Source organism: Falco biarmicus, chromosome 1, assembly GCF_023638135.1.
Source record: "Falco biarmicus isolate bFalBia1 chromosome 1, bFalBia1.pri, whole genome shotgun sequence".
Classification (NCBI taxonomy): Eukaryota; Metazoa; Chordata; class Aves; order Falconiformes; family Falconidae; genus Falco; species Falco biarmicus.
In genome coordinates this window covers 99704802-99725370 of record NC_079288.1, presented here as the reverse complement: position 1 = coordinate 99725370, position 20569 = coordinate 99704802, and the positions used below count along the sequence as shown (strand labels likewise).

At 40.3% G+C, this 20569-nt stretch overlaps 2 protein-coding genes across 3 annotated transcripts in view; both read right to left on the bottom strand.

Moving 5' to 3' along the window:
- C1H4orf19 (chromosome 1 C4orf19 homolog) overlaps positions 1 to 9477 on the bottom strand; it is a 105385-nt gene extending 95908 nt beyond the window's left edge. The window contains exon 1 of one of the 2 annotated variants that reach the window (XR_008823894.1): positions 9159 to 9477. The gene's annotated coding sequence lies outside the window, so the exon portion shown is untranslated. The remainder of the gene's footprint in view (positions 1 to 9158) is intronic. The other variant, XM_056351778.1, reaches the window with a different exon arrangement.
- A 5383-nt stretch (positions 9478 to 14860) lies between these two features.
- NWD2 (NACHT and WD repeat domain containing 2) overlaps positions 14861 to 20569 on the bottom strand; it is a 56981-nt gene continuing 51272 nt past the window's right edge. The window contains exon 7 of the mRNA XM_056323177.1: positions 14861 to 20537. Coding sequence (XP_056179152.1) covers positions 16602 to 20537 — 3936 coding nt within the window. The 3' untranslated portion in view covers positions 14861 to 16601. The remainder of the gene's footprint in view (positions 20538 to 20569) is intronic.

The following is a 20569-nucleotide window of genomic DNA, read 5'->3' as shown; positions in this document are numbered from 1 at the left end:
AGGAATTTTTGAGGATGAAGGACTTTGGAATCTGCAGGGCTTGATGGAGTTAACCTTTCCATTTGCTTGGGAAGAGGAAGCATGGATTTTCCAGGGAGATAGTATATTTACTCATGTAATTTCTTTTGTAAAGCTTCCAGAGTCTTATTCAAGAAACCCTGTATATCTCCTGAAGCACAAAAGGCTTTTTTTTTTTTTATTGTACCTTTGGATATTATGCTTCTTTCTGGGGATACCATGGAGATGAGGAAAACCAAAACAACCTGAATAAAGTACAAATACTGCATGGTAACAGCAGAGACTTGCACAGATTGGGGAAACAGAAGGCCAAACCTAGAAAACAGGTGGCATTTGATGGATTCAGTCCTTGGGTTAGAGAAATTGTGCCAGTGTCTAGGTGAGTTGTTCGATGGATTTAGCACTGCACTGCACAGTGAACTCTGCAGACAGAAGAGTATTGCAGGCTATAGGAGTGTTAGATAAAGTAGAATTGAACAGGCCAGAAAAAAAATCTGTTTTACTGAACAAAGAAATCTCACTCTATGATGAACTTTATTTCATGCCGAGAATAGAACATACAAATCTAGGCTCTTTCATGGCATGATGCTGAACAATACAAGCCCTGTAGCACAGAGAGCATACCACTGCTGGATTATCTGTCCTAAATGTACTGTAGAGAAATTCAGTCAGGTTTAGTTTATCCTAACAAATACTCTAATGCAGCTGTTACAGCAGGGCAAACCACAGATTTGCAATAAGCCACGCTATTGAGGCTCATCTCAAATACTGGCCTTATGAAACAATTTTTTGTGCAGATCTGTTGTTTTGCAGCAAGGTAGAATGCTACAGAGACTGGAAAATAAATTTCATAAGATTAGAAGAATCAGTGGTTTACAGACTTCAAAATCATGTGACAAAGGCAATTTAACATGTGTGGCAGCTTAACAGGTTAAGACAACTCAACAGGTTTAGGAGGAAAACACAAAACTTCAGCTCCTGGAAGGGCAAACAGAATCCACAGGGTAAAGGGTTGATGTTGGTTTCATTGTTTCAAAGGAAATTTAAGTAGATATAGGGAAAAAAGCTGTATTTTGTGTGGCTGGCAGCCTGGAAAATCTTTTCAGAAAATTTCAAATTATAACTGGATCTTCACATTGGAATGTAAACAGAATGAAAGCATACTGAAACTTGTTTATTAATAGCTTGAGTTCACAAAAGCTACATCCCTGGCTTCTTACTTCTAGCTCAAAGTGAACCCTACACAGAGGAGTAGGTAGGACCCCCAAATCACGTGCTATAAATTCATTGTTCAGTCAAAACGTATATTTTCTTGGCAAGACTGAAAGAGAACACAGTGCATTAACAGCTTGGCCTCCTGCCCAAATTCATGGCTGCTGGCAGGTCTAAGAATCAGAAGGCTGTGCGTAGGGCACAGTGTTTGGGTTAAGGCATGAAAGAAGAATAGTGTGGGAGAAGTAAATCTCAAGCCTGGAGAACAGTATACTTGGTGCAGATGAGTCAGTGAGTTTGAAAGAAAAAATTTACTTTGCTAATCTTAAAAACCAACCGACGAAACTTCAAACTCAAACTTTCCTTACCCAGTATTGTATGGAAACAACGGCAAAATCAGTTTTATAATTTTCATCATTATTCCTTATTTTTGTTGCTTTTTAATTGGATCACAGCATGAAATCTAGGTGAAGTAATATAGTTGTGTTTGGATACCTGAAGAGGATCCTTTCCTCAGCAGAAGAATTTGACATGTTGTGGGAGCAGAGTTGGTTTATTTTGTGAGCAAAATGGTAATTTTGTTTGTTATGTCAGGTACTAGTGGTCCACATTCAGATGAATGCCTAGCATGTTGGGGTGCCATATGTTTAGAATCTGGTATTTCAGGGAATGGTAAGGCTATGGTTGTGCCTGGCTCAAGCAGTTATTTCTGAGATGATCTTGTAACCTCTAAGTAGAACTGCTTAGACACAGACAGCTCTGGAGATGTTTGAGAAGGATCAAATACGTATACTAAAAATAGGAAAACTTCTAAACCAGTATGAACCATATAAACCAGTTTCTTTATCAGATTATATCTTTATTAGCTTTCAGGTTAGGCATAGCCTGAAAGATATTAATACAATAGATGCATTTCTTTTTCCTTCACCCTTTTTTTTGTGAGTATGGGTGTCTTTCCCCCCAGTTTTATTGCTCAAGGTGCTCCCCCTACATGGTACTGCCTCTACGTAACAAGTATGGGAAACATACCAGGAGTCATTTTTTACCTCATTGTTCCTGAACATTTCACATAAAGAATGGTCAGCAGAGAGCAGAAAAACAGAGGAATATTTGGGCCATAGCTATAAAGTACTGAGAAAATGGTTAATAAACTTTTTGAAACAGAAAAATACAGAAATCACTAAAAGTTACAGTCAAAAATCTTCAAGAAAAGACTGATACAATGCCTTAATAAAGACCCTTTTATTTGATGTGACTTTTTCTTTTACATGAATTCTTTTGATTCAAAGGGATTTTCTTTTAAATACAGCACTTAGATTAAATGTAAAACATATACGTAATTTAATCTAGAGCTGTTTTGAGTGCGGGTGAACTTATCCATTTGGTTATTTTAAACCAATTTCCTTAAACAGACATTGAGTGATGATGGGTGTCTAAGGGAATGATTAGATATAATGATTTTGTGAACAAGAATATAGAGTTTTTATGTTATAATTATGATAACTATTTCTCAGAACAAGGCAGATCCAAAGTATTGACCACTCACTGCATTAAAAATGTTGAAATATGGGTAAGATACAGAAACGGTGAGATAGCAGTGAAATACAGTTGTATTTCTGTAGTATTACTGAATTGCTTATCTATGCATTTGCAGCCTTTTTCAGTCTGTCAGTAGAACAGTACTTGAAAGCTATAGAAAAGTATTCATTGCCTTGAAAGACTTAGTGTTGTGTGGCATTGAGCCAGTTTAGTAATCTCTGCTCCTCACGCCCCCCCCCCCCCCCCCCCCTTCTATTTCTTTTAATCCTGTGCAAAAGAATGGACTGTATGCACCAAAATTATCAATGAAAATTGCACTACTAAATCTGACTTGCTGGACTGTGTTTCGGCAGTGGAGTTGCTCGTGGTGGTGTATGCTAACAATAGCCTGACATTTCCAGCAGAATTCTTTGTTCCAAAGAGTTTATGCCATGGCTATAAAAGCTGTGTCTCAGGTAGCTGTATCATAAAGCAAATACCTGCTGCCTGTGTGTTAGAACTTTCTTTATTGGCCAGTGTGACATATTGCCTCATGACTAGAAAGCTGTCGACACTGGCTTGGATTTTTAAAGTGTTGGTCTCTAGCGGCAGATTTGGCCCTTAGAGCATTTGGGAAACTTGCATTCACATTCTGCCTCCTGCACTGAGCCACGGGACTGATTTAGCTTCTTGCTTCTCCGACCTAGCCTTCCCCCGTACACAAAATGTGGGTAGCCATATGTGCTCTGAGCTAGATAGGTACGCTCTCTCCAGGAGGAAAGTCCAGCCATACAGGTTTCAGTGGTGCCACTGTAAAGCTTTATCATGGAAGGATGGCAGAGAAATGAAACAAAGCTAAGGCTGTAGTCTGATGAATACTAGATGCTGGTATTGGCTGTGAATGCAGCAAGCTGGCCTTCCCCTGGTGTCTAGCTCTTTGTCCTTGGCTTCGCTCTGTTTTCTTAAACTGTCTTTGGGGTTTTTGATCATTGGTGCCGTTTGCAAATCCGTATGTTTGTACTCTATATAAACATGAAGTGAATGGAAACATTTTTATAGGAGGTAATTAATTGCATAATTGCACTGAGCATTAGTTTTTAATATATATATTGGTAAATCCAGACTAGCCTTTTAGCAATCTGTGTACATTCATGGAAAGCAATGGAAAATACTCCCAAGTGATTTTAATTTAAAAAGAGATGTTAAGGACAGAAATTAGACATTGTTCATGGTTGTGGCTTCTCAGACCCCTGGAGGCCTTCGGTTCAGAGCTGATCACTGTAGCTTTTGTTTCATTTACATTGAAAATGAAATCTTATGGTATTTTTGGTCTTTATCCATGTTTGCTTCTGAAACAGTGCTGGCAGTTGAGTCTGTATCTTTGCTGCACAGACATTGCCTATTAATTACTAGCGTTCAGTGGAGACATACACGTACTCTGACAACAGAAATGCAGGACTGATATCAAGCCATGCAACATCTGCTAAATTCACATGGGGAAAAGGAATATGAAAACAAATACACAAAGGGCACAGCTACTGAGATGGTAAATATTATTTTTCCATGCCACACCCAAACCAAAAATAGAGACAGAGGGGACCTTAACAAAGCTTTTTTCAGGTTCCTGACAGCTGACAGTAAGTGCTTGTTTTCCACTGAGCTGCAAGTGAACAAACCTGCCACCTTACATCAAAAGCTTGAATTTGGTTGAGACTTATGCTTCTTTTACTATGAACAGATCAGAAGTAGATGAGAAGAATAGCTCTGTGGAAACTTGTAGTGTTAAAATCATGCAAATACGAGTGTCAAGCTTGCATGCCATAAGAGGCATAAGAGCTGGTAATACTTTTTTTGGAGGGGACAAAACAGCCTGTAACATGGAGCAGTGTGGATCTGCTAGATGGGCAAGAAGAGCAGCAGGTGTGGCTGCGGTCTGCTGTCCAGATATGAGAAATGCCCTGACATGGTGGGCCTCAGGGAGGGCCCCTGCTGTACCAGTGTGGCTATAGGAGGGAGAGCACAGCCCAGAAGGGAGAGAAAGAAATTGCTGGGCAGCTGTGTCAGGGCATAGGTGGTGCTTTCTCTGTCTTAGGCTGTTGCACAAAGCCCAGGAGCTTAATAAGGTAGGTAAAGCTGGGCACTCCCAAATCTACAGCTGATAAAAGCGCTGCAAAGTGGCTGTGGGGTGAAGGGGGGAGTGAGTGTAATATATACAACCCAGTCAATAAATAGAGTCATTGCAATAAATAAATTGGGGAGGTTAGGCAGTCAGGGGAGGAACAGACCCACAGCCTGATGACAGGTCCTCAGGACTGTGGGATTGTGGCTCCATATGGCTCATCTGGGACACTTGCTGTCTCTCCTGCCTGAAAGCTGCCTTCAGAGACTCTGCATTGAAGTGTATCATAAGAAGATCTTAATGCCAACGTGTGTGGGCAAAGTGCCTTAACATCCAGATGCACCTGTCCTGAGCATGGGAGACTGGGCAGAAGTGAAATAGTCTGTTTTGATACAGTCTGGAGAGTTTTTGTCCAGCACAGGCAAACAGGTACTGCTGCCATGCTGTCATTTCTGCTGGCAGCAGTGTGCTAAGTAGCACTGGCGTAACTTGAATTGAGCTATTACTTTTTCACCTGGCCTTTCTTGACAGCGTGAGGATTTGATACTGTTCCCATTGGAGCCAGTATGAAAAGTTCCCAGGGTGGACTTCAGGTTGATAGGGTTTTTAGTCATTGGGGGTGTGTTCTTCTTGACATGGGATACTCTTGTCCTTGTTACTGAGTTCTTTCAGAAAAGCAGCTTGCTTGCTATAGCAAGGCATTGGACCTTGTTTACATAAAATATGACAATTAACTGCTCTGTAACAGGAATACACAACTCTGTTAAAGAGTTGGGAACTGATGCAGAGTTGAGCCAGGCCCAGTTGGTAACACTAAAAAAAGTAAGCCCCAAGGAGATGGCTTATTCCTTGCTATCCCAAATGGAAAAGTAACTAAGGTGAATTAATAGAATATTCAACCAGAAATGTTTTTATAAGCAGAAAGCATCCGTGGCTTTGCAGCAGACATCTGTGGTTAAAGTGAAAAAATGGAAGTTAAATAAACGTGTGTAAAAACTGCAGACAGGCAAACGTCACACAAAAAAGAAAACTTGGGCCTATTTTTCCTGCTTCCTGCTGTAAATGATTAAATATTTAGTCTCCAAACAATGTACTCTGCTCTTAATAAAATTTTAAAGTTCCTCCGTATGTCTAAGTGAAAGTGACTCAGAGGAGAGCTCACAGGAAAACTGCTGGCCGCTCCCCCCACCCCCCCCCAATAATCCCTTTTGACCTTTCTACCAAAACTCATTTACTTTGTGCATTTTGATGTCAAACTTTTAATAAGTAAAACTACATTGTGTTTTATACCTATTCTCCTTGGCAATACATCTTGCTTGCCAGCACTCTTCTGTAGCTTAGTAAAAATCAAGAATTTCCGTGCATCGTTGCTTGGTCATGAGATTTGACATGACTTCTCTAGCATTATCAGGTGCTAAATGAGGTGGGCCTGGTTAAGGAGCAGTGGAGATCTGGCCTCCTGCTCTGTTAGCTGTGCCCTCCACACGGCAACTTTGTTGTGTGGAAATCACGGGCATAGTCTGCTGACAGGTGACCATATGTAATCCTCAGATAAACAGGGTCTGAAGGAGGAATTCTAGGTTCCAAACATATATTTATTGCCTGACTACATTTCATCATGTTTCAGTGGGTTGTATGTGTTGAGTCCCCCCCACTCCAAGTCTTTTGTGAAATGGTATCAGTGGAAGACGTAGGCAACGCTGAGGCCATGTTTAACTAGATACTGTGCAAACATAGCAAAAGACCATTCCTTCCTGAAAGATGTGAAGAAAGGCTTTCCTTGGCTTTCCTTCAGTAAAGACTGGGAGCAAATACTTCTTAAGTTTGTTTCCTTGAGATCAGATACAAGCAACACTGTGGTTAAGAGAAGGGCCTCAGCACCCACAAATATTTACCTTGCATAGTGACCATTTTCAACCAGGCTTTCCAAGGAGGCCACTGTTCCCTTCACTTGCAGGTTTTGCAAGGTCTTCCTACCTACGTAGAGCTGCACAAAAATCATCAGGTTGACGATTTTCAGTATTAGCCTTAAATCTGGTACAAGTTTCCTGAGACTCACAAAGCTTTTGGAAGATCTGGACTGACACTTGACTAATGCTTGTCTTAGCTCTGGTTCTGGGGTAAAAAGAAAACTCTTCCAAACTGCTGGTAGTGTTTTTATTTTTATGTTTGCTTGACTTTGCCCAAAATCCAAATGAAAAAAGTTTCTCTTAGGTTTCCAGTAATCTCAGTTTCCAATAACCTCTCTCTTTCCTTGTTTATGAGCAGGAAGTTTTTTATTTGTATATCTTGCCCATGAAACAACACTACGTTTGACTCTCTACTGATGTGACAAAGCAGGAGAATAGATAGGTTTGTTTCATCAGGAAAAAAAGTAATAATTAGAGCCATACAAATTCCTGCAATAAGTGTAAAATCCCGAGTATAAAAACAGTCTGAACTACTAGAGTGTTACGACAGCAGATGCCTCATTTGTATTCCTTTCTTTAGGAAAGGAGTTATGGCTCCCTCTCATTCAATGGCCAGTCTGTCTTTCTGGTCACAGAGTAACTTCAGTGTTCATTCTACCTTCTATTCCACAAAGATACTTTACGTAATTGACATCCAATACAGTTAACAACTGAGCTACTAAGTGCTGGTTTACCACGACACACCCAATTTGTACAAACATTTCTTAAAAGGCACCGGCCATAGCAGGCTGTTCCTACTGTATCAGGTGCAACGTTTCTTCTCAGTGAAAGCCTGTGTAATAGGTTGCTTGTTTATTTGGGAGCTGGTGCATTCCACTCACTCCCCTGAGATTTAAATTCAGCTTAACAAATAAGCCACTTATTTACAAGAGTTTCTAAATAGATTTTTGTAAATAATTTACTTTCAGAGGTCAGTTATAGTAAATTTGGAACAGTTCTTTTAAAGCATAGTGGCTTCTTGCTGCATTCCCACCAGAGCAGTTGTGAGTGACTCCACTGGGAGGTTAGGAGTACAATTAGTTTTGATAAAAAGTTATTTGATGTCTGAGGATGAACATACTAGGCTATACTAGGGTCTTGGCCCTCCTCAACATTAGACTTACTTTTCTGAGATGGGCACCTTGAAAGTGAATGATTATTATTTTTTTTAAGCCTTATTGGTAAACTAAGTACTTGTAATGAAAAAAACTTTTTTTTTTGCAAAGAAAGTTGAGAGTCAATCTGAAGCAAGTTGCTGTAGTTGCTATTATTCTTAATTTCTTTTTAATATCCCTTAGTGTTATGTGGGAAGAAGAAAAAGAGATGGGTTTTATAGAATAAACTAAGGAAAAAATATATTGCTCGCAGTCACCACCCAACCATTGTAGGCGTAAATCAATAAAACACTGTTTGCTGCTTTTGTGCAGTGGGAATCCTCAGGGGGTGGAAATCTTACGATGCACTAGAGATCTTTTAGTAAATATAGATTCTGTAGCTCTATAGAATGTATTCTGTAACTAAATTCCTATAAAGGGATTAAAATGCTGAGTATTTAGAACACTGTCTGAAAACAATTACAGTTTAAAGAAAAATTGTGATGAGAAAGGAATCTTTGTGATAAAAATGCTAATGCTGTACCCTGCAAAAATCCTTCAGCAGAAGTAAAAAAAAATAGACAACTCCTGCAATATTGCCAGCAATTGTCACTGAAACTTTATCACTCCATGTAAAAATAGTTACGCTTTAATGTAGTTTACATTCTCAATTAACTGGGTTTTAACTGACTTTCCTCTTACTCTGTAGTTTGTAACTTTGTCTCCTTTTATGGAGCACTGTAGTATTCCCCATCTGCTTTTCATATGCTTTTCTAAGATTTTTCTTTTTTTTAAATGCACCAAATTCTAGGAGGAGAAATCAGAAATCATGTAAGTTCAGTGAGGAAGCCACATCCATTCAAATGCAATTGATGATATAAGTAAAGTCAAAAGAGTTCTAAATCCCTTTGTTTCAGACATAAAAGACATATTAACTCCCCCTTTGCCCCACATACTCCAACACAACCATTTCAATAACTAAGAAATCTTTTAAAATGCTACTTTTGAAATAGATGTGGCTTAAAAACTAGTCTTGTTTTGAATTCTGCTGAGCCAATGGTGTTTCTGAGTATAAAAACAGTACTGACTCTACAACAGGTGGAACAAGTGATACCAGATATTTTCAGGATAAAACTGTTAGGCTATTTTGAAAGTGAAAAAAAGAAAGCGAGTACAAAATATGCCCTGTAAACAGTTTCTCTTGAAAGCACAATGTTACAAGTTCAAAGGAAGAAGAACTTTTCTTACCTGTAGCTTTTGTGTGGATCAGGAAGTGTAGCTTTTTTCTGATTACAATCTTCCATGGCTTAGCTTGGCTTCTGCATTTGAATGTTAAATATGTAAGAATGCCTTGTTTAGCTTGGGAGTTTGCATGACCTCTTAATGAGACACTGTAGTTAGTGTCATTGGGTATTAAGGCATCATGTGACTGTAGATGAAAATAAAATCCTTTAAAGTTTGCATTTAATACTTCCTAGAATCTGTAACCCTTTACCTGCAAGCTGGATAAAAACCAGATAGAGCTCACCGTTTCCTGGTCAGGGTTAGAAGAAGGGGAAGAGGAAGAACACATGCTAAGTGATTCCTTTTTCTCTGGGACAGTCCCTTACAACACCCACAACAAAGTTCGAGCCTGTCAGTGTATTAATATTGTCATTTGCATATTCATATCATTAAGTCTCCTCATATCCCAAAGAGTGCTGGAGGGATTTGGCAGAAAGGTCCTCTGTTACATTTTGCCAAGCAATGACATTTAATCCCCACTGTTTTGGGTGATGCTTTACTGAGGAACTCGGGTATAAGGTGTATTTGCAGGCATCATATCATGTTTACCTATGAAAGTTGCTGACTTTCCTGGAATTTTTTTGGTTTGGGTGTGGTGCTTCCAAAATTATTGTGAAAGATGTTCTGCTGCCACAATCCTGTTACGAGAGTGTTCCCTGTGCAGGAGGAGAGATTTTATTTAGGCAATATCTGCAAGCAGCTGGGTCAGGTGTTTCCCAGCTGTAATCTTTAACATATTGATGTACCTGGAAACTGTAAAAAAAGCCCTCCTGTAAAGAACTGGCACTAACATTGTGTCATCTAACTGCCTGCGTCACAACCGAGGGGGTCCAAAGCAGCGCTGACAGAGCCTACTCAATAGTACTTTGGAAATGTTTTGCTAAATCCTTCGGTTGTTCGTGATGTTAAGCCTCATGGAAGCTGTTATACGAGGTTCAGCTGCTATAGGGTGTGCTGTTCTCAGCCTAAATAATGCTGGATTTAGAGTTGCCTCCCTGCCTGGCAGGGGTTGTATCCTTGCCTTCCCCATGGAAGGAGCGTGCTGGAGTCGGGCTCATGCAAAGCATCCTCCTAAAACGCCACTTCAGCAGCGGGCTGTTTGCCCTGTCGTGCTTCCCCTCGCGCGCGCTGCGGCGAGCTAAAGATGCGACCGTCGAACTCGGTTCAGCAGTGGGCTGAGGGGGGCAGCGGGGTCCCCGAGCTGGCCCGCAGAGACTCGGCTGCGCCACCTAGCCCGGCGCCACCTAGCCCCGCCGCCCACTGCGCAGCCACGCCAGCCAGGCTGAAACGCCGGACGCCAGCAAAGAAATTAATACAAGCTGCTTTGGATATGCTTCTTTTAAGCAGAAAGCTATGGCATATCGTAAAGGCCAAATATCATTTATAGCCTGTGAGCTAGCGAACTGCAAAGCTCTGCAACAGCTCTTTGGCAGATTCTAGTTTTTATTTTATTTTTCTCCTGTAAGCTTTTAGTCTTAGCTGAAAATGGGCTTCGAGAGCCAGGAAATGTCTTACTGCAAAACCTTCACTGAACTCTCCCAAAGGCTCTCTGATCAGTAAGTAAAGAATTGTCAGCCTAACCCATCCCCAGGTTGTTAGAGAAGGGTGAGGAGGGTGCAAGGTGCAGACAGCACGGAGCGTGATGCTGTGCACGGACCCATACATGCTGTGTGCTGTTTACTCAGCTTACAGCCCTGCCAAGCCAGAGCCAGCCCCCGTGGGCCACCTCTGCATCTGGTAGTATTTTGCCATTACCCTCATGGTGGTTGGGCTAATGAGCTGGGCTAACAGGCTGAGAAACATACCAGTCAAAAAGCTATGCTGTAGGCTAGGAGATCACTGGAAGTGACCTGGGGGAGGCTGCCTCCCTTTTTTCCCTGATACCCAGCCTCCTTCAGACCCTTCTCAGGGCTACTGTATTTTTGTCATTCTACAAACTTGATTCTTGTGGTTTCTTGAACTCACACCCAGTATTTCTGCAGTAGTAGAGAAGTTTTGCCCCAGCCTCTGCAGTCCCAAGCAGGGGACTGTTCCTGAAACCTAGTATTTTCTATGAATACATGCAAACTGCTGTGATGTTTTGGTCAGATTTTCACAGTTGTCTCCTGCAGGAAATGATCACTGTCTCACCAACCCATAGTCCTTTTTCAAAAGCATGGGTGTGACAACATATTTTCAAAGGAAAAGCAGCCGAGACATTCTGCCTGCAGAAATCCTCTTTTTCCTCTAATCTCTTTCCTGTACCTTAGTCAACTGTTTTGGCTGAGGTTTTCTGGAGAATGTTGCTGCTGAGATAGAAGTAAGCCTTGAAAAATTACAGCCCAAAAGGTTAACTTTGTAACATCAGATACTATCATCAACATGATATTACAGTGGGAAGTGCTGGGCAATTTACTAACAGGCAATGGAATAATGGAGACAAATGGCAGCAAACTATCCTGTTGCTTTTGGGATGTTCTGTCTTCATTTGCGCTACAGCATGTCTGGATTTTTGCTTCATCTGTCACCTTGCAAGTGTGTGTATTTCACTTTAAATATGCTGAATAGATTTATTTTAGTCTAGAAGCTTTCTCACATGCACTGAAATGCATGTGGAATCAGAGCTGTAGCATGAAAGCCGGGAGATTATTTTATTTAACTGTTACATGCTATGTAAAAGTAAGACTCATGCTGGTGTGGCAGTATTGTGTGGTGAAAGCTGTGAGAGCAGGAACATGTGAATGTGCCTTAAATTTGCTTTTTGTATATTCCCTGCTGAGGCTGGAAAGGAGCGCAGTGTGCTGCCAAAAGGGCAGGCGCTGCAGGTGGACAGTGTACCATGGCTGGGAACATGTCAGGGGCTTTGCTGAGTTGGGATGGGAACATTACCCACCCTAGTAAGCAGGAGCAGCATGGGCTTGGGATGATAGGGCAGAAGAAACAGGAAGAAGAGCTTGCTACAGCCAGATTTTAACAGTCACTTTGGGAACCACTTGTGATTTTTGAAAGCACATTCTGCTGGACTGGACATCTTGGGAGAATGTTCCCTTACAGTCTTCTGGTTATTGGCCTGTGTTTTCAAGTGAATTTAGCATGGTGTAGCTGGTCCTTGATAGTGAAAGTTCCTTTTTCACAGAAGGATGGTGATTCAAACTGCCCCTTTTGGAGAAGCACATGATGAAATGCCTCATCCTGCCCTGGGAAGGATCATGATGACTATTCCTTCAGCCTTTGACCTCCCTGTTGAAATTGATAATTGAGACTATGATTTAGACCCACACTGACAGCATCACTTCCCATCATATAAGTCAGAAGACTACCTTCAAACTGGAAGGAATGGTGTTTGGTGACCATGCTGGGAAGATGTAGCTCATTACTTTCCCTGCAGCAACATGGTATTCCAGGAAGAGATATAGAATAACATCCTTAATAGGGTACAAGAACTTTGCAGTATGTCATATTTGTGGCATAAATGCTTGACAGTGATTCTTCATAATAAATCCTTGATAACCAGAACTATCCAAAGGCCCTAGTCCATGTTTTGATGATTACATGATCAATTTTATGATTACACAAAAAATAATGTGTGAAAAAATGTCTTTGGTTTTATAATTAAAAGAAAAAAATTATTTCAGCATTCTGTCCTTTTGCAGTCTTAATATTTGTGTTAAAACAGATATTTTTTAATCCTTGATCAACAAAATAAAACAAAGCAGACTGTTGCTAATACCCTAATGGTAATGATCTAAAGGCCCCATTTTATGATGTATCATACAGACACATATAGCTTTTGAGCAAGGGGAAAATCTTAGGATTTTAAGTTGATCTGTGGCTGAAATAGTCCCCCCTGCATATGAATGCCATTTTAGTGATAGTTTTTTGCTGCACATTCCCTTTGCTAGATGGCTAAAACTTCTGTTTCCATAGGTTTATGCACAGGGCTTGAACACACAGCAAGGAGAAATCAGGGCTGGTGAACCACTGAAACCTGAATGCCTTCTGAATGCCTTTTCCAGGCTACATGTTAACTTACATTTTGATGTTATCTGATAATAATGTGAAAAAAGTCAAATGGCCACAGGCTGTATGAAATAAAGTCACGGGCCGTGCATTCCCCAGCTGTGGTACAAAGGAAATGACTGATAAAAATATTTTTTCTAGCTGACCTCTGGCTTACCTTTGTCTGCCAAAGAATTTCCGGCTAATTCCCCTCTAAAGCTTTCTTGCAGTTACAGCCTATTCCTAGAGTCTTCTATGTCAGAAAATACGGACCCTATCTAAGCCCGTTTATTGATGCACTTCATATAAAGAATAAATGAAAGGTTTGTTCTAAATATGCAAATAGTACTCCTTAAAAGAAAGTAAATTGCTGTATTCCTGTGTAGGGATAGAGCCATTAGGGATGGCTCATTATTACAGAAACTACTTTGTCCCTGTACCACTACACAGATGTACTTGGAGACAGATTTGTGAGGGGCTATGGAGTGCTTATTCTTGCAGTAGCAAGTATTTGGACACTGTGCAGCCTAATGCCATTCAGAAACTGTGTCTGCTGCTTAGGCTCACTGTGAGCAGTCTGACCCATGAGAAATAGATTCAGAAATCTGGAAAGCTGAATGAGATAGTTTAAAAACTATGAGGAGGGACAGGACTTAAACAGCATCCTTCAATGAGGTAAGGAACCCAGCATTTGGCTGAAGGGCTTAAGTGGATTAGTAATCATGTTCATCTTTCTCACTGTTTTACAATTAAGAAAAATAATAGTGTTGCCCCACTCTTGCTGTCCTTGATTAGAACATAAAAGACTAAGGTTCAAAGCAGGACAAGAACACCCATGGCTTGTTATATAGAGCATCACTGCTTTCGTATGTCAGTCCACTGCTTTGACAAACTAGACAAGGCCTAAAATCAATTCCTTCTTTGGCCTGAGATGAAGGCAAGACTGCTCTCACATTTAGATCAATCCTCCTTTTTTCTGGGGACTGTCTCCAGCCCCAAGAAGCTGTGCCACTGTGCAGAAGACCAAAGTTCATTGAGCCAGAAAACAAGAGAAGCAAGTTTGGGTGCTCTATAAGCTACTCAGCTGAGCTGGGACCAGCTAGGTTCTGGTAGTGGTGCCCAAAAACGAAGAACATTTCTGTTTCTGTGTTTTGCTTTGTTTCTATGCTATACTCCTTTACTACCCAAACTGAGCTACTCTCCTGGCAGATGGGAGATAACTTCCCAACATTATGCGCAAAGAATTCAAGGCTGAAATGTGTGAGTCATACCCAGTGTTTGGAAGAAGGTGGAAGTTGCTTACCTTCAGGACAGGATCCCAGGAGGTGTGGATCCCACAGCCCCTTCCCATAGCTCCACAGGTCTGAAGGGGAGAAGGATTTCAGGTGCTCAATGAACTTTTCTGTGCTTTCCACTGGGTAGGTTATACAAGCCTTCACGAATGTTGACTTGCATAATGGCAGTATGCAATCTAGTCATAAGCAGCATATAAGCATGCATTTTTTTTTTGTGAATCTCATTGGTTTTTGAATGCTTGATTTAGTTAACTAAAGTGGGAAAAATATTGGAATGTTCCCTTATGACTATAGCCCTTAAGAATGAATTAAATACAGGCTAATGGGACTTGTAAATCCCTTGTGTCCCTTTGCCAGGCTGAAATCTCCCTGAAATCAAGGGGGACACACAAGTCTGTTTCCATAGTTTATTAGTACAAACAATGCATACACAAGACTGTATATTGTTTGAAGACTGCAATAGATTTCTAATGTAACAACTCTGTAACAAAATTTAACTAAATTTGACATTTATGAAAATATAAATCTCTGATTGGGTAGGTTTTCCCAACAATACAAAGTTTACATAAAAACATTCAATATGATCTATTGGTTGCAAACAATTTAGGAAAAATCATTCAAGTCACTTAATATACTATATTGGCTTGTACACTGAACATTCACACACTACATTAAATTCTAGCTTAGCATTCATTTCTTGAAAATTTGTGGCATGGCGTTCTGATTTTAAAAATAAAACTGTTTTGTTTAAATGATTTGAAAATATTTCCACAGGTGTGCTATCTTTAAGATATGTAAGGAGGGAAAAATCTTCTTATCCTTTCAGATGTTGACCAGTTTTGTTTTATTTTTTTACTTGGGTAAATGAAATTTTTTTTTCTGAAGCATTTCTCATTATTTCACAATTTCTGCCTTGAAACTGGTAAAATTGTAAAAAAGGCTCAGAACAGTTCTAAAGCAGAAAGTGAAGCTTGTAAGTATGTGGAAGTAAGAAAAACCCATTACAAATTGGACCAGTAAAGGACCTTTGGACAGCCTTTACATTTAGTGGAGTATTTCAGCACATATACAAGCAGTCCCAGAGTGTTTGGTCATCTGATCTGTATTTATCATCAGAAAGAACAGAAATGATAGTAAGGCAAATGTTATCGAGACTAATACATGGTATGTCTGAAAACTTTCTATTTAAATTACTTTTGGGACATAGGAGATCCTTTAGACTTTCTGACAACAAAATGGATAGCAACCTTTTAACATAAAAAAATTAATATGTTTAACTGTTCATTTGTAACGCCCTTTCTTTTTGAAAAAGTTTCCATTACAACCTATACTAATACACATTGTGAAGACGAAAAAATTCCCCAAACCAAAAATAAAACCCAAAATCCTATATTCCTTTTATGACCTAGGTTTTTATCATTTTTATCACAATACAGAAACCTGAAATCCCTGCATGCAATTAAAAAAAATAATCTTTCAGTCCATTCATTGAGGTGAACAAATACTTATCACCTCACATGTTGACATGTTTGCAGCTACTGGCACCTACTACTTTCAACCCAAAGATTAATCCCAATTAAAAAAAAAAAAAAAAAAGTAGTACGTATTATTTAAATGATGATGGAATGTATCAAGTGTTCCAGGTTGGCAGGTGACATCTTGTCATTGCACCATCAAGCAGAAAAACACATTTTTGCAAGTGGGTATAAAGTTGGCTGTTAGCTATAGACCCATCTAGGTGACTTGGTATATAAAATAGTGGTCTGACTCTTCTCATCGATCATGTGGAGCTTTAGTTCTAATTAAAACAGTTTGTCAATCCCAGATAAGATCACCTAACTTCTGTAATAGCATAACAATTTTGATAGTATTGCTAGAAATTTTTAATCAAGGCCCTGGTGAAATCCTGGACTGAACCTTGTATTCCGAAAATTAAAAAACCCTGCAGCCCATTTGCTTTACGTTTGTTTTTATGTTTACATAAATGTAAGAATATTTGTTGAGGAAAAAACAGCTGGTCTGCCCTCTGCTGTTTCTGTCTGTCTTCCAAGAAATGCACTGTTTTTTACGTGAATTCAGAAGACAAATCTATGCATGTATACTGTTATTCAGATAAATTCATCCCGATGGTTACTCAGTTGTCAGGAGCAAAACTGTGTCCTCTGCAATCTATGGCTGAGCACACTTTCTCATAGCAATAGTTGTGTTTTTTGGTTGGTGTTGCTTCACTCACCTCAGGCTCTGTAACTGTAATGGGGCTATCCCTTGCAAATACTTCCGTTGATTCCCTCCAAATGCAGTCTGCAGTCACTTTGAAGCTGTAATTGTGACATTTTGGCCTAATCACCTGTGTTGTATTGTTGAAAATCTGACGGCTGTTTGAAGTAGCAATTTTGATTTTCAGTGCAGCATCAACTCGATCCACTACAGTGTAAGTACCTATACTTCCATCATCAAATCCAATAATAATATTTAAATGTCTCTGTGAGAGTGCAAGAAAAGTGGGAGTTTTATAAAGAGAACAGGCACCGATGTTTTTGCCATCCGCTAGCCTCATTACAATTAAGCTAGAGACCGCACCATTGTCATCATCTTCTTCACTGCGGAAACAGATGTACACAAGATAGCGGCCATCACGAGACAGCCTCTGCCGCCAGATGACACCTGGAGCGTGAACCACACGGAGTTTTCCACTGTATAAATCAAGCACATTGATGTTCTCATCACCACGGGTTATAATTCCTAGCTTCCCATTTGGGGATATTTCAAAGTCTTCCAAATTTTTTAAGAAATTGGTAGGCAGTTGTACACGTCTGCAGATGACTTCCTCTGTTAGGCTCCAGATGTTCACAGTTTCAGTAGATGTTATAAATACTACAATATCTGGGCAGTCTGGTATCAGCTTAATATCCACAATGCTTGCACCATCATCACAGCAAAACTTCTTGGTTATACTGCCTGTCCAGAGACTCACTGCCAACACTTTATTCTTCGCCATTCCGACTACGAATGTATTTGCAGTTGTTATAAATGCATTCTGTAAGGCAACTAAAATATTGCAAACTCTATGCCCTGTAGCCAGTCGCCAAACTCTGGATGCATTTTGCTCACAGAGAGAGACTACAAATTGATCATTATGAGTAATCATTAGCTCCGAGATTTTTTGTCCATTAATGCGAAAGATATTTTCACCACTAACTGTGTGCCATACGTACTGGCTGCATTTATCATCTGATGTAACCATAATCTCTCCAGAAGAGGTCAGCACACAGTTTTCAACGATACCTTCGTGCTTGAACACAGCTTCAATAAATCCAGTGCTGAAGTTCCATTTATGGACAGAATCTGATCCATCCAATGTGTATATTAATTCACCTCTGGCTGGCAACACCAGTCTTTGGATAGGCTTGCCAGATTTGTCAATATTGGACATAGCAGTTATGATGTCTATATCCCAAATAGAAAGGACACCACTGGTGGATAAGGATAGCAGCATGTTATGATGATTTGATTTAATTAGCCTGACTATAGTTCCTGAGATTTCCTGTAAGCTTGCCATACACTGTCCTGTATCTCTTCTCCAAACAAAAATGGCTGAGGTATTTTCCATTGAAGCAATTATACAGTTGCCGTTTTTGGACAACACGGCAGAGATGAAGCGCTCGTTGTGTTTAGCTCTAAACTTTTCAGCCACCTTCCACACATGAGTGTCAAGAAGTTCAATGCTGAGAGCCTTACAAATTAAAATTGCACTTTGGTCTTCAGAAAGCTCTATGCTGACAACTTCACTGTCTTCTCTCCTACAGTCAAAGTCATCTGTAAGCTGGGGATTCGCTATTTCCTCTGTATTCCAAACAGAGAGGCTACCCTCACTGTCTACCATCACCATTTCTTGCGCGGTGTCCAGAATGAGAAGGAATTTCACAAATCCACCAGAAAATTCAGAGGTCACAGTGGCCAGTTTCTCACCACTGCCCAAGTGAAAAATGGTTGCAGTGTTCAAGTACTGTCCACAGAATGCATAAACTCCATCTGGAGAACACTGCACACAGGTCACTTCATACCAGCAATGGAAGTGATAGAGAGGCCAACCGTAAAGCAGATCTATTACAGTAACATCTTTGCTGGCCTCCAGCCAAGCAAGCACATGGTTGACTGATAACGTAAATCCGTTTATAAAACTGGAGCCCCCCCCAACTCCACAATGTTTTGTCCCCTTAATTTCCACCTCAGACAGAAGACAGGAATTTATGTTATCGTATATCAAAAGAGTGTTTTTTGTTGTAGCCACTATAAGGTACTTTTCATCACTAGTAAGCTTCATGCCTAAAATAACAGATGGAGCTGTTGTAATCTGCCTTAGTAACTGGCGGGTCTCTACATCCCAAGTGCTGATGGAGCCATTTTCTAAAGCAGCAATAATTGTACTGGGATTAAAAGTAGGCAAAATCTCGATGACGTGCATGCAGCTGGATGACAGCGGCAGGCGCTCAGGGCTGTAAGTCACATCCATGGAGGAATGCAAAGGGACAATAGAACAGTACTTTGGTCCATCCTTGTCACATTCTAAGAGGAGATGTCTGAGTTTGGGCAATGAACTTACTACTGGGAGAAGCCTCTGCTGCAATTCAGCAGAAAGCGAACCTGGGTATTTTACTACTTTGAACTTTATACTGCGGAGGGTACTGGCCAGAAATTTCAGTTCCTTTTCTTGAGAGTAGGTGTAAGCCAGTTCTATGTCAGAAAGTGCTTTATCGAACTGCCCTATTCTAATCATGGTGTACAGCCAGCTGAAGTTCATAATGACTCCGTACAGAAGATCATCTGTTCTTCCACATCGTGTCAAGTGATGAATAAGCTCTGTCATTTTTCTGTGATTGATAAAAAAGATATCAGGCTCTAATGGATTACACTGAAAGACCCATGGCTGATCAGGTGCCTGCCTGTCAAAAGCAGTCTGATCTACGTAGTGCTTTTCATCCTCATTCAGGCCTCTACTGTCAGGGGCAGGGCAACCATTCAGATACTGGTCATTACTGTAAAAAGGTTTCCTTCGTCCACCTGACCAAACACCAAGGAAATACTCTGCCATGACAGTGTGCATTTCATGCAAGTCTTCTTCATTTTGCAGGTACAATTTCTGGGCAATTAGTTGCAAGTGCCTATTTGCCCAAAGCAGCAGTGTTACATTTTTCACCTGTCGCTCTATTAAGTACCCCTGTAAGCCCTCCTTAAGCCTTGCAATGTATATATATGGAATTCTCAGTGGGTTACTTTCTCTGACACTCTCACTCAGTTCATACATAACACTGTTGTCAAGAGCTAAAATATCTTCCAGTTCCATTTCACTTAGGCCAGATTTGGACATCGTGATGTAGCCAAGTGCTCTTGACAATAGTCTTGATCCACACTTGTTTTCCAGTGACCAAAACAACTGCTCTATGCTTTCATGGACAGTGACGCAGAGGGAGGACTCATCTACATCTTTGTGAGATCTCCAGTTCCTGACCTCTCTGAAGGTTAAGTTCACAAACATAGGCAGTGTACACTTGGAGAATGCTTCATTGACGTAGATTTGTTGCCCTGATGTTACTTTTCTTTTAACTCGCAGCAGCTGATGTTTTAGTACTTGGCTACACATCTTTCTGTCCCTTGCAGTCAATTCAATGTAGTTATTTTCTTCATGAATAAGGCACCTCAGTTTTTGCAGGATCCCATGCTTGTTTGGCAGTGTTGACAAAATTATCCGTACTGAACGGGGAAGGTGAATGGGAAGCCACCAGAGCTTCCTACCATCATCACTATCTGTTAGCTGTTCTAGGGCATCAAATATTATCACCAGTGGCCTGTGGAATGAAGACTCATTCAAGAGATTTATGAACAAGTCCCGAAGGTCATGAATCTTTTTTGGGTAACTTTGTACGAGGCAACGATAGTTGACTGCTAATTGTTCACAAATGCTTTGAAGTATATTCTTCAGATCTGTACTTGTTTCGGTGGATCCCAAAAATCTTATAACTACCACAGGGTCAGAATCTGGTCCCATTTCTTCTTGCAACCAGGAATAGGCCTAGAATATAGAGCATAATGTAGTTAATATCA